The following is a 20,327-nucleotide window of genomic DNA, read 5'->3' on the forward strand; positions in this document are numbered from 1 at the left end:
ATATTAATTATACGAACATTTAAATTATTTTATAATAATATTTTTACTAATAATAAGCAATGCTTACTAATTAAAGCAAAGAATATATACAGTATATTATATAATGTTTTTATAAGTTTATTAATTTTTAAAAATATAATATCTAAAATTTGATTATATTTGACTGAAAAATAAACTATTGTAGTATAATAAGTCAAATTAATCAAAATTCATTACATATATTGATTATCAATCAACCCAATTGACAATATAATAAACTTTAATATAAATATGTGAAATGCTTATGAATTGAGTGGTTGAGAGAAAATCAATCCATAAATATATGAACAGTCAAACTGACTGATGAATGAATGGATGAGAGAGAGAGAGAGAGAGAGAGAGAGAGAGAGAGAGAGAGAGAGAGAGAGAGAGAGAGAGAGAGAGAGAGAAAGAGAAAGAGAGTCATAAAGACTGGTAGTAAGCGCCGGAACAGCAGGTCTTTTAGCCAACGCATCAATTTTATAGACTGTCAACAGTAACAGCACTGGTATTTTGTTAGCTCCTGTTTGCTGGTCAGCACTGATAACACTATAAGATGTTTTGTTTGACCGACAATACGTTTGTCTGCATAATACTGTTTTTTAAGTGCATATTGTATTAATGTTTGCATCAAATATACAGTATATTTGTTTGACAATAATTTATTAGTTTGACCACTGAATTGGTCATTGGATTTATTTTCATTTGAAATGTTATTCGTTAATCTAAAATATATTATTTTTAAATGATTTTGACATTAATCTAAAGATAGGTTAAAATTAATGACATTTACGTGAAAATAATAGCAATTGAATTGAATCAATGGTTTCACTTTCATATTATACAACATTTTCTTAAGTTTAATAATTTTAGATTACATTATGTATTAATTTTACTTTAACTGCTCTAACCTGACATCTATGTAATAATTGTTACATAAATTATATATATTTATACACTACCTATAAAATACATCTTATAATTATAATTATAAGTTATAATAAATTATTACAGTATATCTCATAATGAGATTAGCATTAAAATTAATTTTTTTATTAACCAATAGTTAAGTCAGTAATTATTATTTTTAAAAATTATGTTTATTAATTTTCTAAATTTTACAATAATGATGCAATTTTATATTAGTAACCAATATTATTAATACTAATTTGCTTCAATTTATTTTAATTTCATATATTTTTTATTTTAATTAATTAATTTTTATGAAACTTATTGTCTAAAAGGTTTTATATTAAAATCATGAGGTTTTAGATAAATTTCATCGTCTGAATCATTGATATTAGGATTTGAGAAATATCGAGAGACAACCACTTTTGGTGATAAACTATTGGGATATTTGAATGAATCGATAATCCTGTTATAAAATTTGAATGTTAAATGCTTTTTAGTTTATAATATATTTATTAATATATATATATATATATATATATATAATATTAATAAATATTGACTTACTTTAGCTTATTTAGATGTATAATCAGTATATATATTAATCCACTTATTAGCCCAACTGAAATTATAATTATGATAAAAACAATTATAATATGATATTTAGTCCATTTGGTTGGTAACCGTTGGGACCAACTTTTATAGCACTGGGAGCCATCAAATATATAGCTATGAGCACAAAGACACCTATTGCCAGTGACATCAAAATGACCGCAAATTGTATTACTATCCAATGTCTGACATTGCTTATCATGAATACAGCTCTCATTAAATTTAACTGTTTATGATAGACAAGTGTCTCATTAAGTAATTTAATTTAATTAAATCATCAAATATATAGAGACATTAGCTTTTATATTACCTTTTGAATAGCAATTGTATTCACCGGTTCTATTGATTTGAATATCCGTGTAATTGGATTCACATTCACATAAACTAATATCATTACACACCAAGTTTGCACTGGTATTACATAATTGTGATTCATTGCATGTATTACCTAATCCTCCCATTTCTTCAATCAAATTTTCTACAGTTGTTTCTTCATATAACTGTAATGTCTCACTATTTGTAATTACAATAATATAACAGAATATTATATAAAACTTTTTATTGATCATTTTAGTATATTTTAATGTATTGTATTCAAATTATATATAATTATAAATCATTTAGAATTTGTTACAAATTATATTTACTAAACAAATATATGTTGAAAAATATTAAATAAATCAGTAGTCTATGCGACCAAAATCTTATCGCATTAATAATAAATAAATAAATTATAGATCAACACTAATATTATTATTATTACATTTGGTAGTTCTACAAAATTAATGTCTAATACTTATTTTAACAATTTATAATATTTATATAGTATCTAAATATTTTTTATTAGTACTATTATACTGTATTATTTAGTATTATAATAAATATATATATTATAGTAAATGTAATAAAAAATTAATTTATTAATAAATTCACATTTAAAGATAATAAACAATTAGTAAAAAAAACTAGCAATATTATAGCTGTTTTTTAATATGTTGAAACAACATAATAAATAATTAAGATATAAATTAAATTATTTTTATGAAATAAATAAAAATTAAAAATAAATATTATAATTATTATAATTATTAAAAGTTTAACATCAATAAAATGTATTGATAAGATAACATCACATTATTTAATTAACAAAGATTAAAAATTAATTAATAATTTTTTAATAGTTAGAAATATGTCATTCACATTAGTACTAAATAATAACTATATTTATATCTTATTATATAATAATATAAAGATTTATATATCTATGTATTTATTAAAAATTATTTATCTATTTTAAAATGCAGTATAAAATACTATACATAGAAATAATTTTAATATATTTTAGGAACTATTAAATATTAATACACTGTTTTTACTGTATTTATTAGAATATAAATATACTATAAAATTTTGTATGCAATTGTATATGTGTAGTGGATCTTTAATATATAAATATAGTTTTATTTACTGTTTAAAAAATTATTTTAAATTAATTATAGTTTTATCAGATCTATAATAGAATTATAATTATTACTATTTATTATATAATATAAGGCAAAACACTGTCATTGGTTTTGTTGTGATGGTTGTGATGATTATGATTACTGTGATGTTTATGATGTTCTCTAAGTTGAGAGCATATGTTAAGGTCAGAGGCTGTTAACTGGTTTTTGACGGCAACGGCAGCTATTTGTATGCTCTCATTATCCGACTCTTCCATAAACTCGACGCTTATTTTGGGTTTCCGATGAAGAAATGGTTCAGATAAGTGTGCAATAGATGAATGAATCATTTCGCTGTGTTCTACCTTTTTATATCCTCTTCCAATAAAATTTAATGTCATCGATAAATATGATAAACCAAATATGATCCACAAGACAACCAACAATTTGTAGATAACAATCCATGTTTGGCCGTCATAATTGCCTAACCAATTGTATATAAGTTTTACAACATTTTTAAAAAATTATTTTCTATTAGAATATATAATATTTTTATTTTTTACAAAACATTGTCATATAATTATTAAGTAAGTAAAGTAATAGTAAATACCGGCCACATAGTCGCCAAAACCAATAGTTGTTAAAGTGATAAATGAATAATAAAAGCTCTCGAGGAAAGACCAGCGCTCTATTACGACAAATATGAGGGACGGTATGATTAAAAATACTATAAACCAGGGGATGAAAAACAGTACGGCTGTCTCCAAATAACGCCATACAATGGCTGCATTCAAACCGTTTCTATTTTTATATCTTTCTTTGATTTGTTTAATCCTAATCATAAAACACCGACTAAACAGTTGTCCGATAGCGCCCAACAATATACCGGTCATCGGTATACCAAAGAGTGCATAAAATAGACAAAACATTTTGCCGGCTGTTGTTGACGGAAGGAAATGGCCGTAACCTATGGTTGTGATGACTGTCGTACAGAAGAAAAACGAATTATGAAAATTCCAGTTCTGGTTCGTTAAGACCCCGAACTGGTCGACCAAATTTATATCACGAGCTAACAAATACTTGTGTAATATTTCTTTAAATTCCGATACACTTATGTTTCCATTCAATAACTTTTCTATTTGTCATTTAAATAATAAATAATTATAAATATATTATCAAATTATATGAATACAAATTTAGTCATTAATTTATTTTTATCTTAAGAAATTAATTTTAAGTAAAGAACATTATTTCCATAAATTATCTAAAACTAATTATCAATTTGTATTGTTATTAAATTTATTAATATAATTGGTTTCATTCAATAATCACATAAATTGTTAAACAAAAAACAAATATTGTAATCATTCTAATATGTTCTAAATAATGCTATTTTTATATTATTATCAATTGTATTTTATGTCTATTTTATAATCTCCTATCCCATCCAACCTAAACATCCTTATCTAACCTAACCTAACATAACCTCATTTTACCCAAAACTAACAACAAAAATGAAATTAAAAATATTTATAAAACCATTATTTATAAACTCTTAATATTGTGTTAATTATTATATTAATTAAACAATTGCAACTAGATTTTTAGAGCCCTAACTTATAAATAAATTTATTAATTGATAATTTTTATGCAATAAGACTCATTTTTATGATAATTTTTAAATTTTATAAATCAATTTCAATATTATTTATCATTTCATGTGAAGTTTGTTTTAAATATAGTAAATAAAATCAAATGTTTTTGTTTTCCTGTTTCATAACTAATAATTAAAATGTAAACTTAAGCTTAAAAATTATTTAATTAGAAATGGATATTAAGTGAACTGAAAACATGAAATTAATAAAAAACAAAGAGATTCAATTTATTTTTTGATGATTTATTAGTTGAAAGTTGCAGTTTTGTCATTAAATTAAATGTTTTTAATTAATTTAGTTGAATAAACAGATATTATTTAATATACTGTATTCAATAATGCATAAATTATATAAACTTTAAATAAACTTTAAATACATAATAATAGAGTAAATTGAATAGTATCTTGTTCAAAAGTATTGTAAATTGTTTGATTGATTAAGTTTATAAACTAAATATTTTAATAACTCACCAAAAAATTTAATTAATTATAATTTATATTATAAATTTTATATAAAATTAAATGATATTATAATAATTATAATTCAATCAATAAATAAAAGGTAAATTTGAAGAGTAATGAAGTGTGTAATAAAGTATAAATAAATAAAAATTACTTATAAGTTAGATATCCTGTTATATTAATTACTTAAGAGAATTATAAAAGTTTTATATAAATATATATTAAATTTATTTTAATTGCTATAATTAAAATATAGCTACTTTTAATTTATTTTTATATTATTTTTATTATTCAAAATAATACATACTTATATATACACTGCTTTTAATTTTGAAAAGCAATGTATATTGACTTAATTATTAATAAATAAATCTTTTATGATTGTTGTTAAACAGTTAACAAAATTGATTTTTTGCATTATCTGCAAAAAACCTTGAAAATTGTAGTATTTTTGATTGCAATTATATATTTGAATTTTATATATTAAATTATATTTTTTATGTTTTATTTCTTAATTTATTAGTAACAAAATTAAAATCTTTATAGAAAAAACTTATTGAGAATCTTTAGAAAATTTTAATAGATTTTTACTTAATTGTCATTATTTTTCATATATACTGTAAATGTTATTCATATGTAATCTTAACATACTTTCAACGTTTTCAGTAATGTTTCCAACATTTAATCGCATCGAATGTTCAAACGGTTCCTCAAAATATTGAAAAACAAAAGCACCGAAAACCAAATAAACAATATAAGCGATTAATAGTAAAAATATTTTACGACAATCTTTTATTTGAATCTAAATATCATATGAAACATAAATCATAAATATATTATTTATATAAATTTATAATAATTTATATAAGTTAAAAATATTCTGTGTGTAAGTATAAGTAATAATTACATTATTAATAATTTATTTTTTCTGCAATATAAACATTTCTATCTTTATTATTAAAACATATAAAATATAATTGTTAATTTAAAATTATCTAGTATTTAAAATTAAAAATAAAATAAAATTACAATAAGTAAGAAATGTGTAAATTACTTACGCTCCACATGAAAGTCGTTGGCATTTTTAATGGACTATAAATTTATTGTCTAAATTATAAAACAAAATATAACAACTTGTTTTTCAAAACAAAAAAAATAATTATCACAAAAGTGTATTCAATTAAAATGAGACTAATTTTTAGTTTTCAATTTATAAATATGCATAGCACTATAATTATTAAAGTAATAAATATAAATATATTTAAAATTTATATTAAAAAAATCAAAATAATTTGTTATTTAGTTGTTATTATTTTTTAATATGCTATTATTATATATGTTTGACATGATTACAACAAATGTCTTATTTAACAATATTCTTATCAGACATACTGTAATACAAAAATAGTTTGATTTCTTCAATATTGTCTTTTTATTGATATTCAAATTTAATGAACAATAAAACTCAAATGTCATGATATGATGACATCGTATCGTCTTTACTACCAATCAGTTATCCAGCAAAACAACTCATTTATATTTAACATTAGTAATGCCTGAATATTAATATATATTTATAGAATTAAATGTAATAATTTCATTGTACTGTATATTACATTATATACTGTATTCGTTCAATTATTTTCAATCATTTCAATGAAAGCGTGAACTAAATCTAATAAAAATTGCAGACTCATAATCACAGCAATTGTTTAAAGCATATCATCAAATATAATAATATTGATATATTAATTGTTATTTTGTTATATTTCAATGCATTTGTCTTACATATTGTGAACAATTACTCAATAAATGCTAATAATAACTTAAAAGTCATAAAATAAATAATTACTATTTTAATCATTTACTAATCTATTAATTGTTTTAAAGCATTAAATTAGTGATTGAATGAGTGAGAGAAATGTAAGAAAAATGAAATACAAATTTCTATGACATCACTCGTAAAGTTTTACCGCAAATGCAAATTATTATTACAAATATGATAGAAATCTTGTGTGGTATCACTACTTCAATATGGATTCAATTATTATGCATTTTACCAAAATTAATACATTACCACACGAATTATTTGACGCAATTTTTATATTATTATTTAGTTAATAAAATAGCATTACAGTAGATGTATTATATTTAGATAAATTACCGGTAATATAAAAAATTACATTATTGTAGACAATAAATTATCAATTTGTAAAAAGTATTTTATTTATAGATAATATACAGTATATTCAATTTATAATTTATAGAAAATAACAATAATTAAAATTTTGTAAGTTAATTTTTATCTGTATAAATTTTAAATATATTTAATTTATTGTTTTTTTGCTTTATTTTACTGAAAAGTAATTTAAATGTTATTTAGGTTTTTTAACAAATTATGTCTGTTTTCTGTGAATAAATACCGTAGTTTAATAAAATTAAAATATTAATATTCATAATTACTTTAGTTAATCTTTAATAATAGAAAATTGTAATTTTTAAAAACAAAATAGTGTACTTATTTTGCTATTTTTTAATATTTAAAATAATACAATTATGTTATAGATATTTTGCATACTGTAATATATAAATTACTGTAATAGTTATTCCTAAGATTTTTTTAATAGTTATTTATTTATATATTTATTTTTGAAAAAAGTAAAACATTTTATGTATTTTTTTAAGTCTCGTTTGCCTTCTTTTTCAATGCCTTTACCTAATGATAAATATAAGAAAAATATGACAATTAATAATAAATATTACAATAATAACAAAAATGTTTAACAAACCCATGGCTGAGAGTCGATAGCCTTATTAATTGGGATGTGTTTATAATTACATCGATCTCCGCGATGACATCCGGTTGAAAGCCGCCAATTGAAACATTCACCACTTTTTTCGACAATTCTTTTTGCTTTTTCCATTGATGGCAATTCTCCATTCTTTGTCTGTTCCATACTCGGTGTATATCTCAGCTTCAATGGTGTACTTTCATCGATACAAATCTCTTTATGATATTTACCAAATAAGTCAGAGATGGCATCAATAGGTGATTGGCTGTTGTCGTAGTGAACAAAAACTATATTTGAACCGTTGGTCGCCTTTCGTTCAAATGTCTGAATTCCTGTAAAATTTCCATATTTGCGAAAAACCTTTTTTAGGGTCATATACGAGGCATCGGGTGATATATTGCACACCCAAAGACCTTTATATGCCATCAAATTTGTTGGTTTAGTCGGTTCTGAAATCACCATCAATTGACTCATTTTCTCAATTTTTTCTAAGCAGTCGCCAGTGTTAGCACTGGTCGGTCCTCCAAATGACTCCAACGCCGATACTTTTGTCTTAATATTTAAATCTAAAACATTTTGCAGTCGTATATCTTTCATTTCATTATTATTTTGTTGTCCTTTTGATGCCATTTTGACTGTTTGTATGGGTTTTTTAGCATTAACTGAAGCCACCTTTGCAAACGTTTTAATATTACTATAATTATTACTTTTATTATTATTATTGTTATTATTATTATTATTATTATTATTATTAACAACTTTGGGTATGATTTGAGATCCCAATGTTTCCTTATTGAGATCAATAGAAAAACTATTTGTCTTTTGTTGTAAATGTTGATTGATTTGCATATCAGAAGAGATCCCAAACAAATTTTGCGATATTTGTGGCGAAATACTTCGTGAAAGTAAAACACTATTATCTCTGATATCACAGAAAGTATTACTTTTTATATTATTTTCATTCATATTAAAACTATTTTCAATATTTGAAAAATTTGTATTATAATTAGTGGCACTGAATATGTTATCATTTTCTTTATCAAAAAATTTCTGGTCCTTGTCTTCATCTGAATCACCAATACTTCCCAAACAGTTATCAATATCATTGATTAGTTTGAGACCTAACGATTGTGGGGCGTCGTTATCTTTTTTTATACCAATACTTGTTTTACTATTATTTGATCCAAAAATGTTTGAATATTGTGATTCAATGCTTTGTGTTAGTAATTGGTTCATATCATTATCATTACTATTATAACTACGAGTATAGCTATCTCTAAGTGTTGACAATTGTCCTGAAGTTAGACTCGCGCTAAGTATCTGATCAATAGTATTGTCAACTGATCTGTCGTTGTCTTCCTTATAATTAGCATTTGGTGTCTTATTATCACTTAATGACTTCATTTTATAATTTTTAAACCAATCATCGCAAGAATCAGAAGTATTTTTATGTAATTCTAACGCCATTTTAAAAGCTTCTTCAGAGCTCTTCTTTTGATTTAATCCTATCAATGCTCGACCTGTTAGACAATAAACAATATAATCAACAATTTATTTATATTATATAAATATATTAAGATATATACGTAAAACACATAAATATTATATATTTATATCGATTTCAGTGTCACAATTAAATCATTACTTATTTTTTATAATATATATTTTAGATGTCATATATGTATTTGTAATTTATATATATATTGACACAATTTGTGAGCATTTAAACAAATAAATTGACTAAATATTAAAATAGCGATATTTATATGAAATAATTTACTTAAATAAAATTAAACAATAGTAATATACTGTTATCGTGTAATAAGTGATAATAAATCATTAAAACCCAATGTTTAAGTGTCAGTGTCTCAGTTGGTAACGGTTTCTGTTTGCTATTCACTATATCTTATGTCTCTGTCATTACATTTACGTTAAATTCAATCAATACATGAAATAATGGGCGCAAAACCACTATTTATAAACAAATACTTATATAAATAAACAATTCATATCTAATTTTATATTTTAAACTTATATGATATATATATATATTACAGTAAATTAAAGCAATTGCTATTCAATGCTATTCAATACATCAAATGGTTAGAGCATTCACTCATATGTTTACCAAATGTTTGATTACTATTGTAAGACATTTGATACCAATTTAAAAACATTTCAATTTATAATTAAATCATTAAAATAAATAATTAAATATTAAATTGAAAACTAAGTCATAGAAATAATTGATATTAAATATCTTAAACATTAAACTTATGTTTAAAATTAATTGATTCATATGAGTAAAATATAGTAGATTTATAAAAATATAATAAAAGTAATACCTTTTAGGTGATAAAAATTAGCGTTTTTCTGGTCTAAAGATAATCCATGGACTGCATCATCAAAAGCCAATTGATATAAACCTATTGTTAGATAACATTCACAGCGGATGGCATATAATTTGGACACTTCTTGAGACGCTTTTATCACATCATTATTGTCGTCAAAGGCACTCATCTTATTGTTATTATTATTATTATTCTTCACTGCAAACAGTTTTGCTTCGATGGTATTCGTTAGACAATTGATAGTCTGGAGGACATCACCATTGTTTCCATCAGTTGCTCTCATTGTGTTGGTTGTTATCGATGACCATAAAGAGTCAAATATAACCTCATTATTAGATCCCACTCCTAATGATGGCGACGATGAAGACGAAGACGATGAAGACATCGATAAAGACATTATTCAATTGAATACAATATTTGGATCAAATCGATGGTTAAGTACAGAGAAGATCACAAAACACAACCTTTTATTCAAACAATATGTGAGACAAACGCTTCAAATATAATACAAAACACAACTATTAGTCAATCGTTTTAATACTTTTGCGATAAATTAGACATAAATTTCAACAAATATTTAACTCTTTTTGCTTTCAAAACAATTATAGTATAAAAAGTCGGCTTTTATTTGATTTAACACTAAATTCAAAACTAATTATTGTTTTAGTTATGCATTCATTTTGCAGTCAATTCTTTTATCTCTAAACTAATGTATTATACAAAACATATATCATATGTATGTATATATAGCGCACAACATATATATTACAGTATATATAGTATTATACAGTAATATACAGTATATGAATACAAATACAAAAATATGCCACAAATTAGTACTCGCTTTACGTCACTATTAATGACTAAACACTAAATAACGACTTATGACTAAAAAATAGACAAATATTATTAAATTAATAAACTATTAATAGATTATATTTACAATAAAATTATTAATTAATAATTATTAAAATTATATTTAAAATTACATAATCTATAAAATATTATAATTTATATTATATTTTGAAATAATAATCAATTATAAATAAATTATAAAACTAATATTATTTACATTATTTATTTTCGCAAAACATTTGTTTGACAGCTGTATTGAAAAATTAATCAAATAATTAACAAATTATGTCTCACAGGGATTACTAAAATGTTTGCCCCCATTATGATTAAAATGCAATCGTTTAGCTATGTTTAGGAGATTTTAAAATAATTATTTATTTTAAATGTTGTAATATATGCTAATAATACTTCAAATATCACACTAACGTCATCTTTGAATTAAAATTGAGGCAAACTTTGATATTAAGCGCTATATTTAAATAAAAATTTATATAATATATAACACTGTATTCAAAAAATTTCATTTTTTATAAGCAATTTATTAAAGCAATGAGTCGTTAAGTTTGACTGAACTGAATAGTTATGAAATTGTGAAAAAACATTTGTGAAAATTTGTCAATTAGTCAAACATAGTGTTAAAATGATTGTAAGTTAATAAATACATTGTATGAATGTATGAATTAATTGAATGAACGCTTCATTAACTATTAAGATAACAACGCGTTTAATATTGTTTAATGGTTTTTCACTTTTGTAGTAATATTGAAATGTTTCAAATGTGTATTTAAATAACTTATATATTCATTAGTACAGTATTATAGACTGCAGGTATGATATATTATATCAATGTGTTAATCATAAAAAGCTAAAGTCAAGGATATTTATGTGACTAAAAAAATTAAAAACATCTTTTCATATGTTTTTATCACATATTTTGTAATAAAATTTTTCCTTTGCAGTCATTTGATTAGTTTTATGTAAATATTTTGCTAAACAGCGTAAAACTTTTTTTTATTTGATATATTTAGTTTTACAACTATTAAATTGTCATTAGATCTCAGTTTTACTTAAGCTTATATTTATCTCATAGTTAATCAAACTGTCTAATAAATAATTAATCAATTTTATATTAATTATTATCAAAATGTCATTTAATTTATTATTTATAACTACGATTTGAATAACTATTTAAAATAATTTTTTATATAAAAAATATCACAAATATCACATACAATCCTTTTATAACATTTATATCAATAATGTTTGAAATGCTTTTATAATGTACTGTAATTTTGTTAATAACTTAATGTATAATAATAATACTTAAATAAAAATGTAATGTATGTTATTTTTTCACAAAAGTATTATATTGTTATAATTGATAACATTTTTGCGATTAATTTTCTTAGTAGTTATAGTTACTTTATCTTATTAAATTGCAGTCAATAATGAAAATAATTACAACTATTTTGTATTTTTAAACAAAAGTCAATTATATGAGTTAAATGAAGTGTAAAATAATGAGAATATATTGCAGTGAAAGTTGAGGTTAATTGACAATATGTGTAACAAATACACCATTTCTTTGTTATCGTTGCTTATAATGTGGTCAACCTTTCCTTAAAACAACTCTTTTTTTCAATTAATAAAATAAATTAAAATGTGTTATAATTTTAAAATACAAAAAAACAAATTTAAATTTTTATAATTACTGTTTTATACAGTCTAATGTATTTACAGTAATAAATGTCCACATCATAGACATATATTATATGTCATGTTTATTACAATATATTTTTGGCATTCATTTGATTTATAAAAAAGCAATTAGCAATTTAAAAGAGAGCAAATCATATGCTAATTGAGGTCAAGGTTTTGAAGTTTTGTTTTTAGATAACCATAATATTAATAATATTATAATGAATATCAAATTGAAATATTAAATAAATCGTTAAAACACTAACAAACTTAATTACATATTAATGTATTTGTAACACAAATTTATAAAATAATAAATATCTTAAACGTAGTGGTATATCTATTATCGTTTTTATTATTTCTAATTCAATACAGGTATAGTATTATCTATTAAAAACTATTATACATTATAATATCTATAAAATCGATTTACATTAATAAAATTTATTTTAATTAAGTAAAAGAATAATTTGAAAAATATTATTTTTTATATTTCTGTTTTATTTATTTTTATATTATGCAGTAATTTTGAATCTAATAGCTTTTATTGATAATTTTCGTCTATTTTTATATTTAATGCAAATATCTATATTATAGATTCTAGAGTATAATATAATAGTTTGTATATCACATACAATTAATTGAAAATTAAAATCCATATTTAAGGTAGATATAAATATTTTTGTAATATTTAACGTATCATTAAATTAATTATTTATAATTTAGTATTTTATTAATTTATTAATTTATTCTAATTAAGAATTTACTAAAATTAGAAAATATATTTATAAATATATATTAGTAATTTATTCATTAACAACCAAACGAAAAATAATAATTATAAGTAAATAAATATTTTTTAATTGAAATTTTTCAAAAAATTTTAAATGAATATCTAATTTATATGATTTCAAAATAGTATATTCAATGAAATGTTGAGGATATTGGATATACTACTTTATTTGTTTTTTTCATACACTAAACATATTATATCACAATTTGTATTCAATTAAATATATAATAAATTTAATTATTATATTTATATTTGTACAATATAAATATTTATTCAAATAAATAGTAAATTGTAAACATTATAATTTTAATAATTTACATTTTTTATAATTATTAATTGTAGTATAATTATTATGTACAATATTGATATTTATTAATAATTTAAAATTACATTAATTACATTTAAATGTTTACAATATTAATACAGTTATACCGTTATACTTTATTTAATAATACTAATATAATTTATTTTTAATTTACCAGTAATATATTGATTTTTATATTATAGTTCAAAATTAATATTAGCACTTAATTATTAAAATCAAACAAGAGCTTACAGTGAATAAAAATTGTATTATATTAACAAATGTTTTAAAAATTAATTATTCAAAATTTAATTGATGAATTTTTTGAATAAAAAATTATATTAATATATTAATAGTTAGTAACTAAAAATCACAATTGATATGTAAGTAAAACCAATTTGAAAAACCAGTTAAATAAATATATTAATAATTCCTTCTCACTTGTATTTCACTTATGATTATAATATAATTTATTTAATATCTTTGAAATAGTTAAAAAAAATAATTATAATTAAATTTATTTATATTATTAAAATAAAGTTATAAAACAATACAATTTTATTAGATTATTACTTAATTTCCAAAATTCTAATTAAAATGTTTTATTTTAGTAGTCATTAATGTACAGTACATGTATTAATTATTTACATTTAGCTATATACTAATAAAATACTGTATCTATTAATATATGCGATAAATTTAATAATATTATGGAAAAATAAAATAAATTATATTTTTAACACAAATAAATAGAGATATAAATTTTTACACACGTACGATTTATTTACATTGAATCTATTTATATATCAAATCATAATCTATCTTAAATGTAAACTAATAAAATTATACTTATATGGAAAACTAAATATTATTTATTTTAAAATTTAAGGTTTGCCTCTAATATATAATCAAATGAGTTTTTGAAAATTTATTTGAACTGAAATGTCACCAAAAAAATCGAGTGAAAAGTTTGTCCTCAATTTGTATCATTATTTATCAGAAAAAACATAGCAATTGAAAAAAAATAATTTTATTTAAATTTTTTAAACAACTAATTAAGTAGTTATAAAAAAATTAGTAATAACTAGGTCTTTACTATTATAACAAACTCTGTAACACTCTATATGTGGTTATAAATGATTTGATAAATCATACAAAATGTTATTTACATTAAAAGTAATAAAAACTCAAATTCTCATTCAATTTAATTCAATTATTTGAAAAAAATCTTAAACACAATTATATAGAAAATAAATTTATTAAATGTAATTAAAAATAAGATTAATAATACATTTCAATTATTTATATTTCATGGATCAACAATAATTATTATTATGATAATTTTACAAATATTGTCTACATTTATTAATTATAAATATCAAGATTAATAATTATTTGGAAAATCAATTTACATCATATATAATACAAACTAATTGTAAAATAAGTCATAATTTATTACATAATTAATTAGAAATTAACAAAAAAAAGTATTAATTTAATAAATATTTGGAATGAAATTAACGTTATTTATGACAACAATTGGTGTTTCAATGTATGGCATAAAACATGTGCTGATGTTATGGTGTGTTGTCTTAACATTGATTGAAATTATTTGTTGATAATAACCAGTCTTAACAAGTGATCCATTGGTGACGACAACTAGATTTATAAGATAATGGCTGAAGTGGTTGAGTATAACATTGAGAAGACAATCAGTGAATTGGAACAATTGGAAAGATATGGACTTTTGACAGACATTGAGATCAAAGCCATTATCAAAAAGAGAAAGGCTTTTGAATATCGACTGCAGAGGAATACGAAGATTAAAGAGGATTATCTCAAATATATTGCTTACGAGCAATCGTTAATGAAGTTAATCCATTTAAGAAGAGACAAGAGTGGCATTAAATACAAGACGGCACACATTGAACACATGATATCATTACATATCATGTCTTTGTATCGCAAAGTAGTCTTCAGGAACCAGTTTGACGTTCAGATGTGGCTCACATTTATTGATTTTTGCCGAAACAACAAATCATTAGCTAAAGTGTCGTCTATTTATACGCGAATGCTTTCCGTTCACTCCAACAAAGACTGGCTTTGGATCAGAGCCGCAAAGTTTGAGTTTGAGGACAACAACTCTCCCGAAACGGCCAGAAATCTACTTCAACGAGGAATTAGATTTAATAGTGATTCTCGTCTTCTTTGGCATCAATACTTCAAACTTGAGCTCATGTTTTGCACAAAAATCCGTAAACGACGTGAAGTTCTTGAACTAAACGTTCCCACTATTAGTGAAAACAATAGTAAAGAACAGATCGATAATGAAGAACAAGTAGTTGACAATATGAAAGACGAGGTCTATAACGGAGTCATTGCTTGTATTGTCTACAAGAATGCTGTCCTCACTTTCGATGACTTTGAGTTCGCCGCACACTTTCTTCCCATTTGTTCACAGTTTGATCACAGACTTACTGAACGACATAAAGATATGATATATGAAGACTTGAAATTAAGATTTGCTTCATTAGAGAAAACATGGGATCTGATGGCTAAACGTATTATAGAAGATGGAAATGCAATGATTCAATTGGATGACACTTTAACTGAAGCTGAAGAACAATTAAAGAAAAAAGAGTTTGAAAGACAAGTAATTGGTTTATTTGAAACAAAGATCAATGAATTTAAAAGTGAAAACATTTGGACACATTATATAGAATATAGATTACAACAGTTGTCTAAATGTAAAGAAGAGACCAAAAAAAGAGAGATATTATTGAAAGGATTGGATGTGATTGAGAGGGCGTGGAATCAAAATTGTTTGTCTACTCAGATGTTTAAAGAGTGGATCAAACTTTACTTTTCTACTGAAGACAAATATGATAATTGTATGAAAATTAGTCAAATTATAGTTAAAGGTTGTGAGCGATGGTCCGATAATATGGATATTTGGCATTTCTGTATACCCTATGTCATGAAAATTGATTCCAAGAGTGAAATTAAGTGCTTCTTTGAAAAGATTTTACATAAATTTGGTTATAAGGAGATCAGTGACGAGTCTATTACAATAGTTTTTGATATTTGGGAACAATATATCAAATGGTCGACTGTGTATTTAAAACCAATTGAAGTGATGAATATAACGAAAAAGTTATCTAAATTAAGTTCAGGAAAAACTTCAAAACAAATCAATGAATATATGAAACCCAAAATATTGGACGCACTTAACTCTGTCTATGGTCTTGAAAAGACTCGACATTATTATCATTCATACAAAAAATTTCCCCCAAATTTGTTATCATTTCATAGAAAAATGTTGGAAATTGAAAAACAAAACGCAAATCCAAATTATCATTTAATTCATGGCATACATGAAGAAATTGTCAATAATTTTGGCTCAAATGATGCCACACTTTGGATCGATTATGTGATGTTTGAGATGAAATACAACGCCAACAAAGTGGCAGATATTTACTACAAAGCGGTTAAACAGTTGACACCCGAAGAGTCGGATAAATTCATACAAAACTATTCTATTCTTAAATCAAATAATTTTCATTTAGACTTAAATATTGAATAAATATTTATTAAATTAAATTATTATTAATAATATCAATAATTTTGTATTATGGTACTTGATTTTTAAGCACTATATAACTTACCAATATATTTTATATAATGAATCAGTATAAAATGATAATTGTTACAATTATTTTATTATTAAACATTATAAAAAAATAATAATATCGATTTTTATGAGCATAAAAATAACGAGTTATATATAAAGTGTGAATATATTTATTAAAAAAAAGTAGTGAACATAACTAAAGAATAGTTTTTACAAAATATTTGTATACATTTAATATAAAACTTTCGATTAACTATTTTGTCGCTAAGGTTTCAAAACAAGAGTCGAAACTGATTTGTATAAAAGCATTTAAAAAGCATAACATTTATTGTGAGGACAAACAAAACAACAAAAAATAAGAGTACATTAAACTGTGAGACAAATCAATAGGAAGTCCATTAGCCTTATGTCTAATAACTGAGAGTTCACTGGATTTATGCGTTAAGCAAACGGTTGCAGAATTGCATTCAAAGAATATTCGTGTCATAAGAGAGTTAACAACTGAACCCATAGTTCAGTGCTTTTCTATATACTGTATATACGGTTAAAATTGATTGAATAATGATCTCTGGTTTTACACAATTACTATTAACCCCTTCTTGTATCTCACATTTGGATGAAAGTCGACAAATGCTCTTCTATTGCGGTTTGTTCTCGACATTCACCGGATTCTTCTGGATATTTATGGGTCTTATAATGAAATACCTGTTACCTCAACCATCAACCAGTTCTGTCAATTCGGTAGCTTTTGGTATCATTTTGGTCGGATTTATCGTATTGATTGTCGGCTTTATATTTACCGCTTTTTTAATGATTACCGGAAGAAATAAGAAGAACAAGACATCATCGCTGTCCTCACAGGAAGACTTGTCTAAGAGTGGTAACAGTCCTCAAATCAATATCAAATCACAGACACCGCTACACATCTAAGTTAATCATTATCTTATAATTGTATTTAATACCCATTTTATTTCTAACAACTATTTAATAAGATTTAATAACTAAATTATTTGTAATTTATTTTAGTTTTACAAATCAAGTTTTATACAAATATATTACAATAAAATTAAAAATACTGTACAGTAGATACTGTATTGTTCAATATATAAGTTACAATTGTATTGTTTTAAATTATTTTTAAAAAATTATTTAACACTATTATAATCAATATAAAAATATTTAATAAAGTTTTTTAAAAGTTTAGTTAACATTAAATAAAATTTTTATTCTTATAATATTTGGTAATAAAAATTCAGTTGTCATTTGTTTAGTGCACTAAATGTTGTTTGAAATACAATTTGTTTTGATTGCGATTGAATTGATACAACTCTTGTTGACAATTGTCACCAAATTAGTGGTAACGGGACGGAACAGGAAGTCACGAAATTACATCAAAAAGCATGTCATCAGCAATTGGCGCTAAAAACATATTATTTGCAGGTTTGACATAATATATACTGTAGTTTACAATTGTATTGTATTGTACTGTATACTAATCTGTATAATACAGTACAGTATAGTATCATATAATATTTATACAATTTATTATTTGATAATAATTGTAAAATATTGTTTTTTTCTATGTAATGTAAATTTTTTAAAATATTAATAATATTTATTTAATAATGTGTTATTTCAATATAAATATTATAATCTTGGTTTTTAAAAAATATAAATAAATATAGAAATATATTTTTGTATATATATATAGTACAGTATATTGTACCACATACTGGACTGGACAGTACATACCACACATTAGTATAGTATAATACAACAAACTTTGAATAATACAATCTCTAGTTATTATTAAAATGTTTTAAAAGCTTTTGATAAAGCATTGCATTATTGCTTAAAACTTATTACTCTTCAATTCGTCATTCAATAGACTCATTAGTCATATATTGCATACATTAGGGGTTAAAACAAAACGTTAGACACAATGGGGACTAAGTTTTATAGCATTGAAAGCATTGTTAGACTGATTGACGCCTAAAGTGTCACAACAGACGGTCCTCTTTATAGATCAGATCTAGTGATTGTCAAAGACCTAACCCGAGCGTCCAATTAGTAATAATGTCATCTCCGATGTCGAGTTCGTCAAGTGGTCACTCGTCGTCACTATTTTTATCTCCGAACCGAGTCTACAGTCTTTCAGAGCTGTTGTCATCGGTTCCCAAATCAATATTATCTGCGCCGACGTTTGATCCGATCCGATATCGGACAGAAATTTGCAAAAATTTCATGGAGTTAGGGGTTTGTCGGTTCAATGACCGCTGTTTTTATGCCCATTCGGATCAAGACCTGAGGCCAATAACATATAAGCATAAGAAATATAAGACCCAATTGTGTCGACCATTTCATACAAAAGGTTTGTGCGATTTCGGCCCCCGATGTGCTTATATACACACTAAACCAGACATCAACGCCATTATCAATCAACTCAATCGTTTTGCTGAATCGACCCGAAGTTTGCCACCGATTGCCACTTCAACAGCAGAGATGAGACAATTTGGCGCCGAAACTAGTCTTGGAAGTGATATAACCAATGATGGCTTCAATTTTAATTAAATCTTTGATTCACGACTTCCTGTATTTAAAAACTTTAACGACTAATGACTTTTCATTAGTAAATCTTTTTTTTAAATAATAAATATGTTTTTATTAAGACATTAATATTTTTAACAAAATTATATTTAATTTTTGTTTCAATTTAAACATTTTTGATTATTGTAATCTTAATTTCTAATCATTAAGTATTTTAATTTTTTAAATGTTTATAGTTTTAATTTTTGTGAATAATATT

General features: G+C 23.1%; 4 protein-coding genes across 4 annotated transcripts; 2 read left to right on the forward strand and 2 right to left on the reverse strand.

Annotated features, from left to right (window-relative positions):
• Positions 1–3,079: 3,079 nt before the first annotated feature.
• LOC128960588 (potassium channel subfamily K member 10-like) lies at positions 3,080–5,823 on the reverse strand. The gene is made up of 3 exons (XM_054306712.1): positions 5,749–5,823; positions 3,592–4,116; positions 3,080–3,465 (listed from the first exon to the last, which is right to left on the reverse strand). Exons 1-3 carry the CDS (start codon positions 5,786–5,788, stop codon positions 3,080–3,082), a joined length of 951 nt encoding a protein of 316 aa, XP_054162687.1. The 5' UTR covers positions 5,789–5,823.
• Positions 5,824–7,713: 1,890 nt separating this feature from the next.
• Positions 7,714–10,962, reverse strand: LOC128958320 (histone-lysine N-methyltransferase, H3 lysine-79 specific-like). The gene is made up of 3 exons (XM_054304163.1): positions 10,235–10,962; positions 7,887–9,409; positions 7,714–7,813 (listed from the first exon to the last, which is right to left on the reverse strand). Exons 1-3 carry the CDS (start codon positions 10,635–10,637, stop codon positions 7,778–7,780), a joined length of 1,962 nt encoding a protein of 653 aa, XP_054160138.1. The 5' UTR covers positions 10,638–10,962; the 3' UTR covers positions 7,714–7,777.
• A 4,468-nt stretch (positions 10,963–15,430) lies between these two features.
• LOC128958300 (U3 small nucleolar RNA-associated protein 6 homolog) lies at positions 15,431–17,496 on the forward strand. Its single transcript, XM_054304121.1, has one exon. The coding sequence runs from the start codon at positions 15,566–15,568 to the stop codon at positions 17,471–17,473; it is 1,908 nt and encodes a 635-aa protein (XP_054160096.1). The 5' UTR covers positions 15,431–15,565; the 3' UTR covers positions 17,474–17,496.
• A 2,101-nt stretch (positions 17,497–19,597) lies between these two features.
• Positions 19,598–20,092, forward strand: LOC128960599 (mRNA decay activator protein ZFP36L1-like). The gene has a single exon (XM_054306723.1). It carries the CDS (start codon positions 19,598–19,600, stop codon positions 20,090–20,092), a length of 495 nt encoding a protein of 164 aa, XP_054162698.1.
• Positions 20,093–20,327: the final 235 nt, after the last annotated feature.

The sequence above is a fragment of the Oppia nitens genome, unplaced genomic scaffold, assembly GCF_028296485.1.
Source record: "Oppia nitens isolate AA-2021 unplaced genomic scaffold, nextdenovo-longstitch-racon4-pilon3 scaffold13_pilon_pilon_pilon, whole genome shotgun sequence".
In the NCBI taxonomy this organism is placed as follows: domain Eukaryota; kingdom Metazoa; phylum Arthropoda; class Arachnida; order Sarcoptiformes; family Oppiidae; genus Oppia; species Oppia nitens.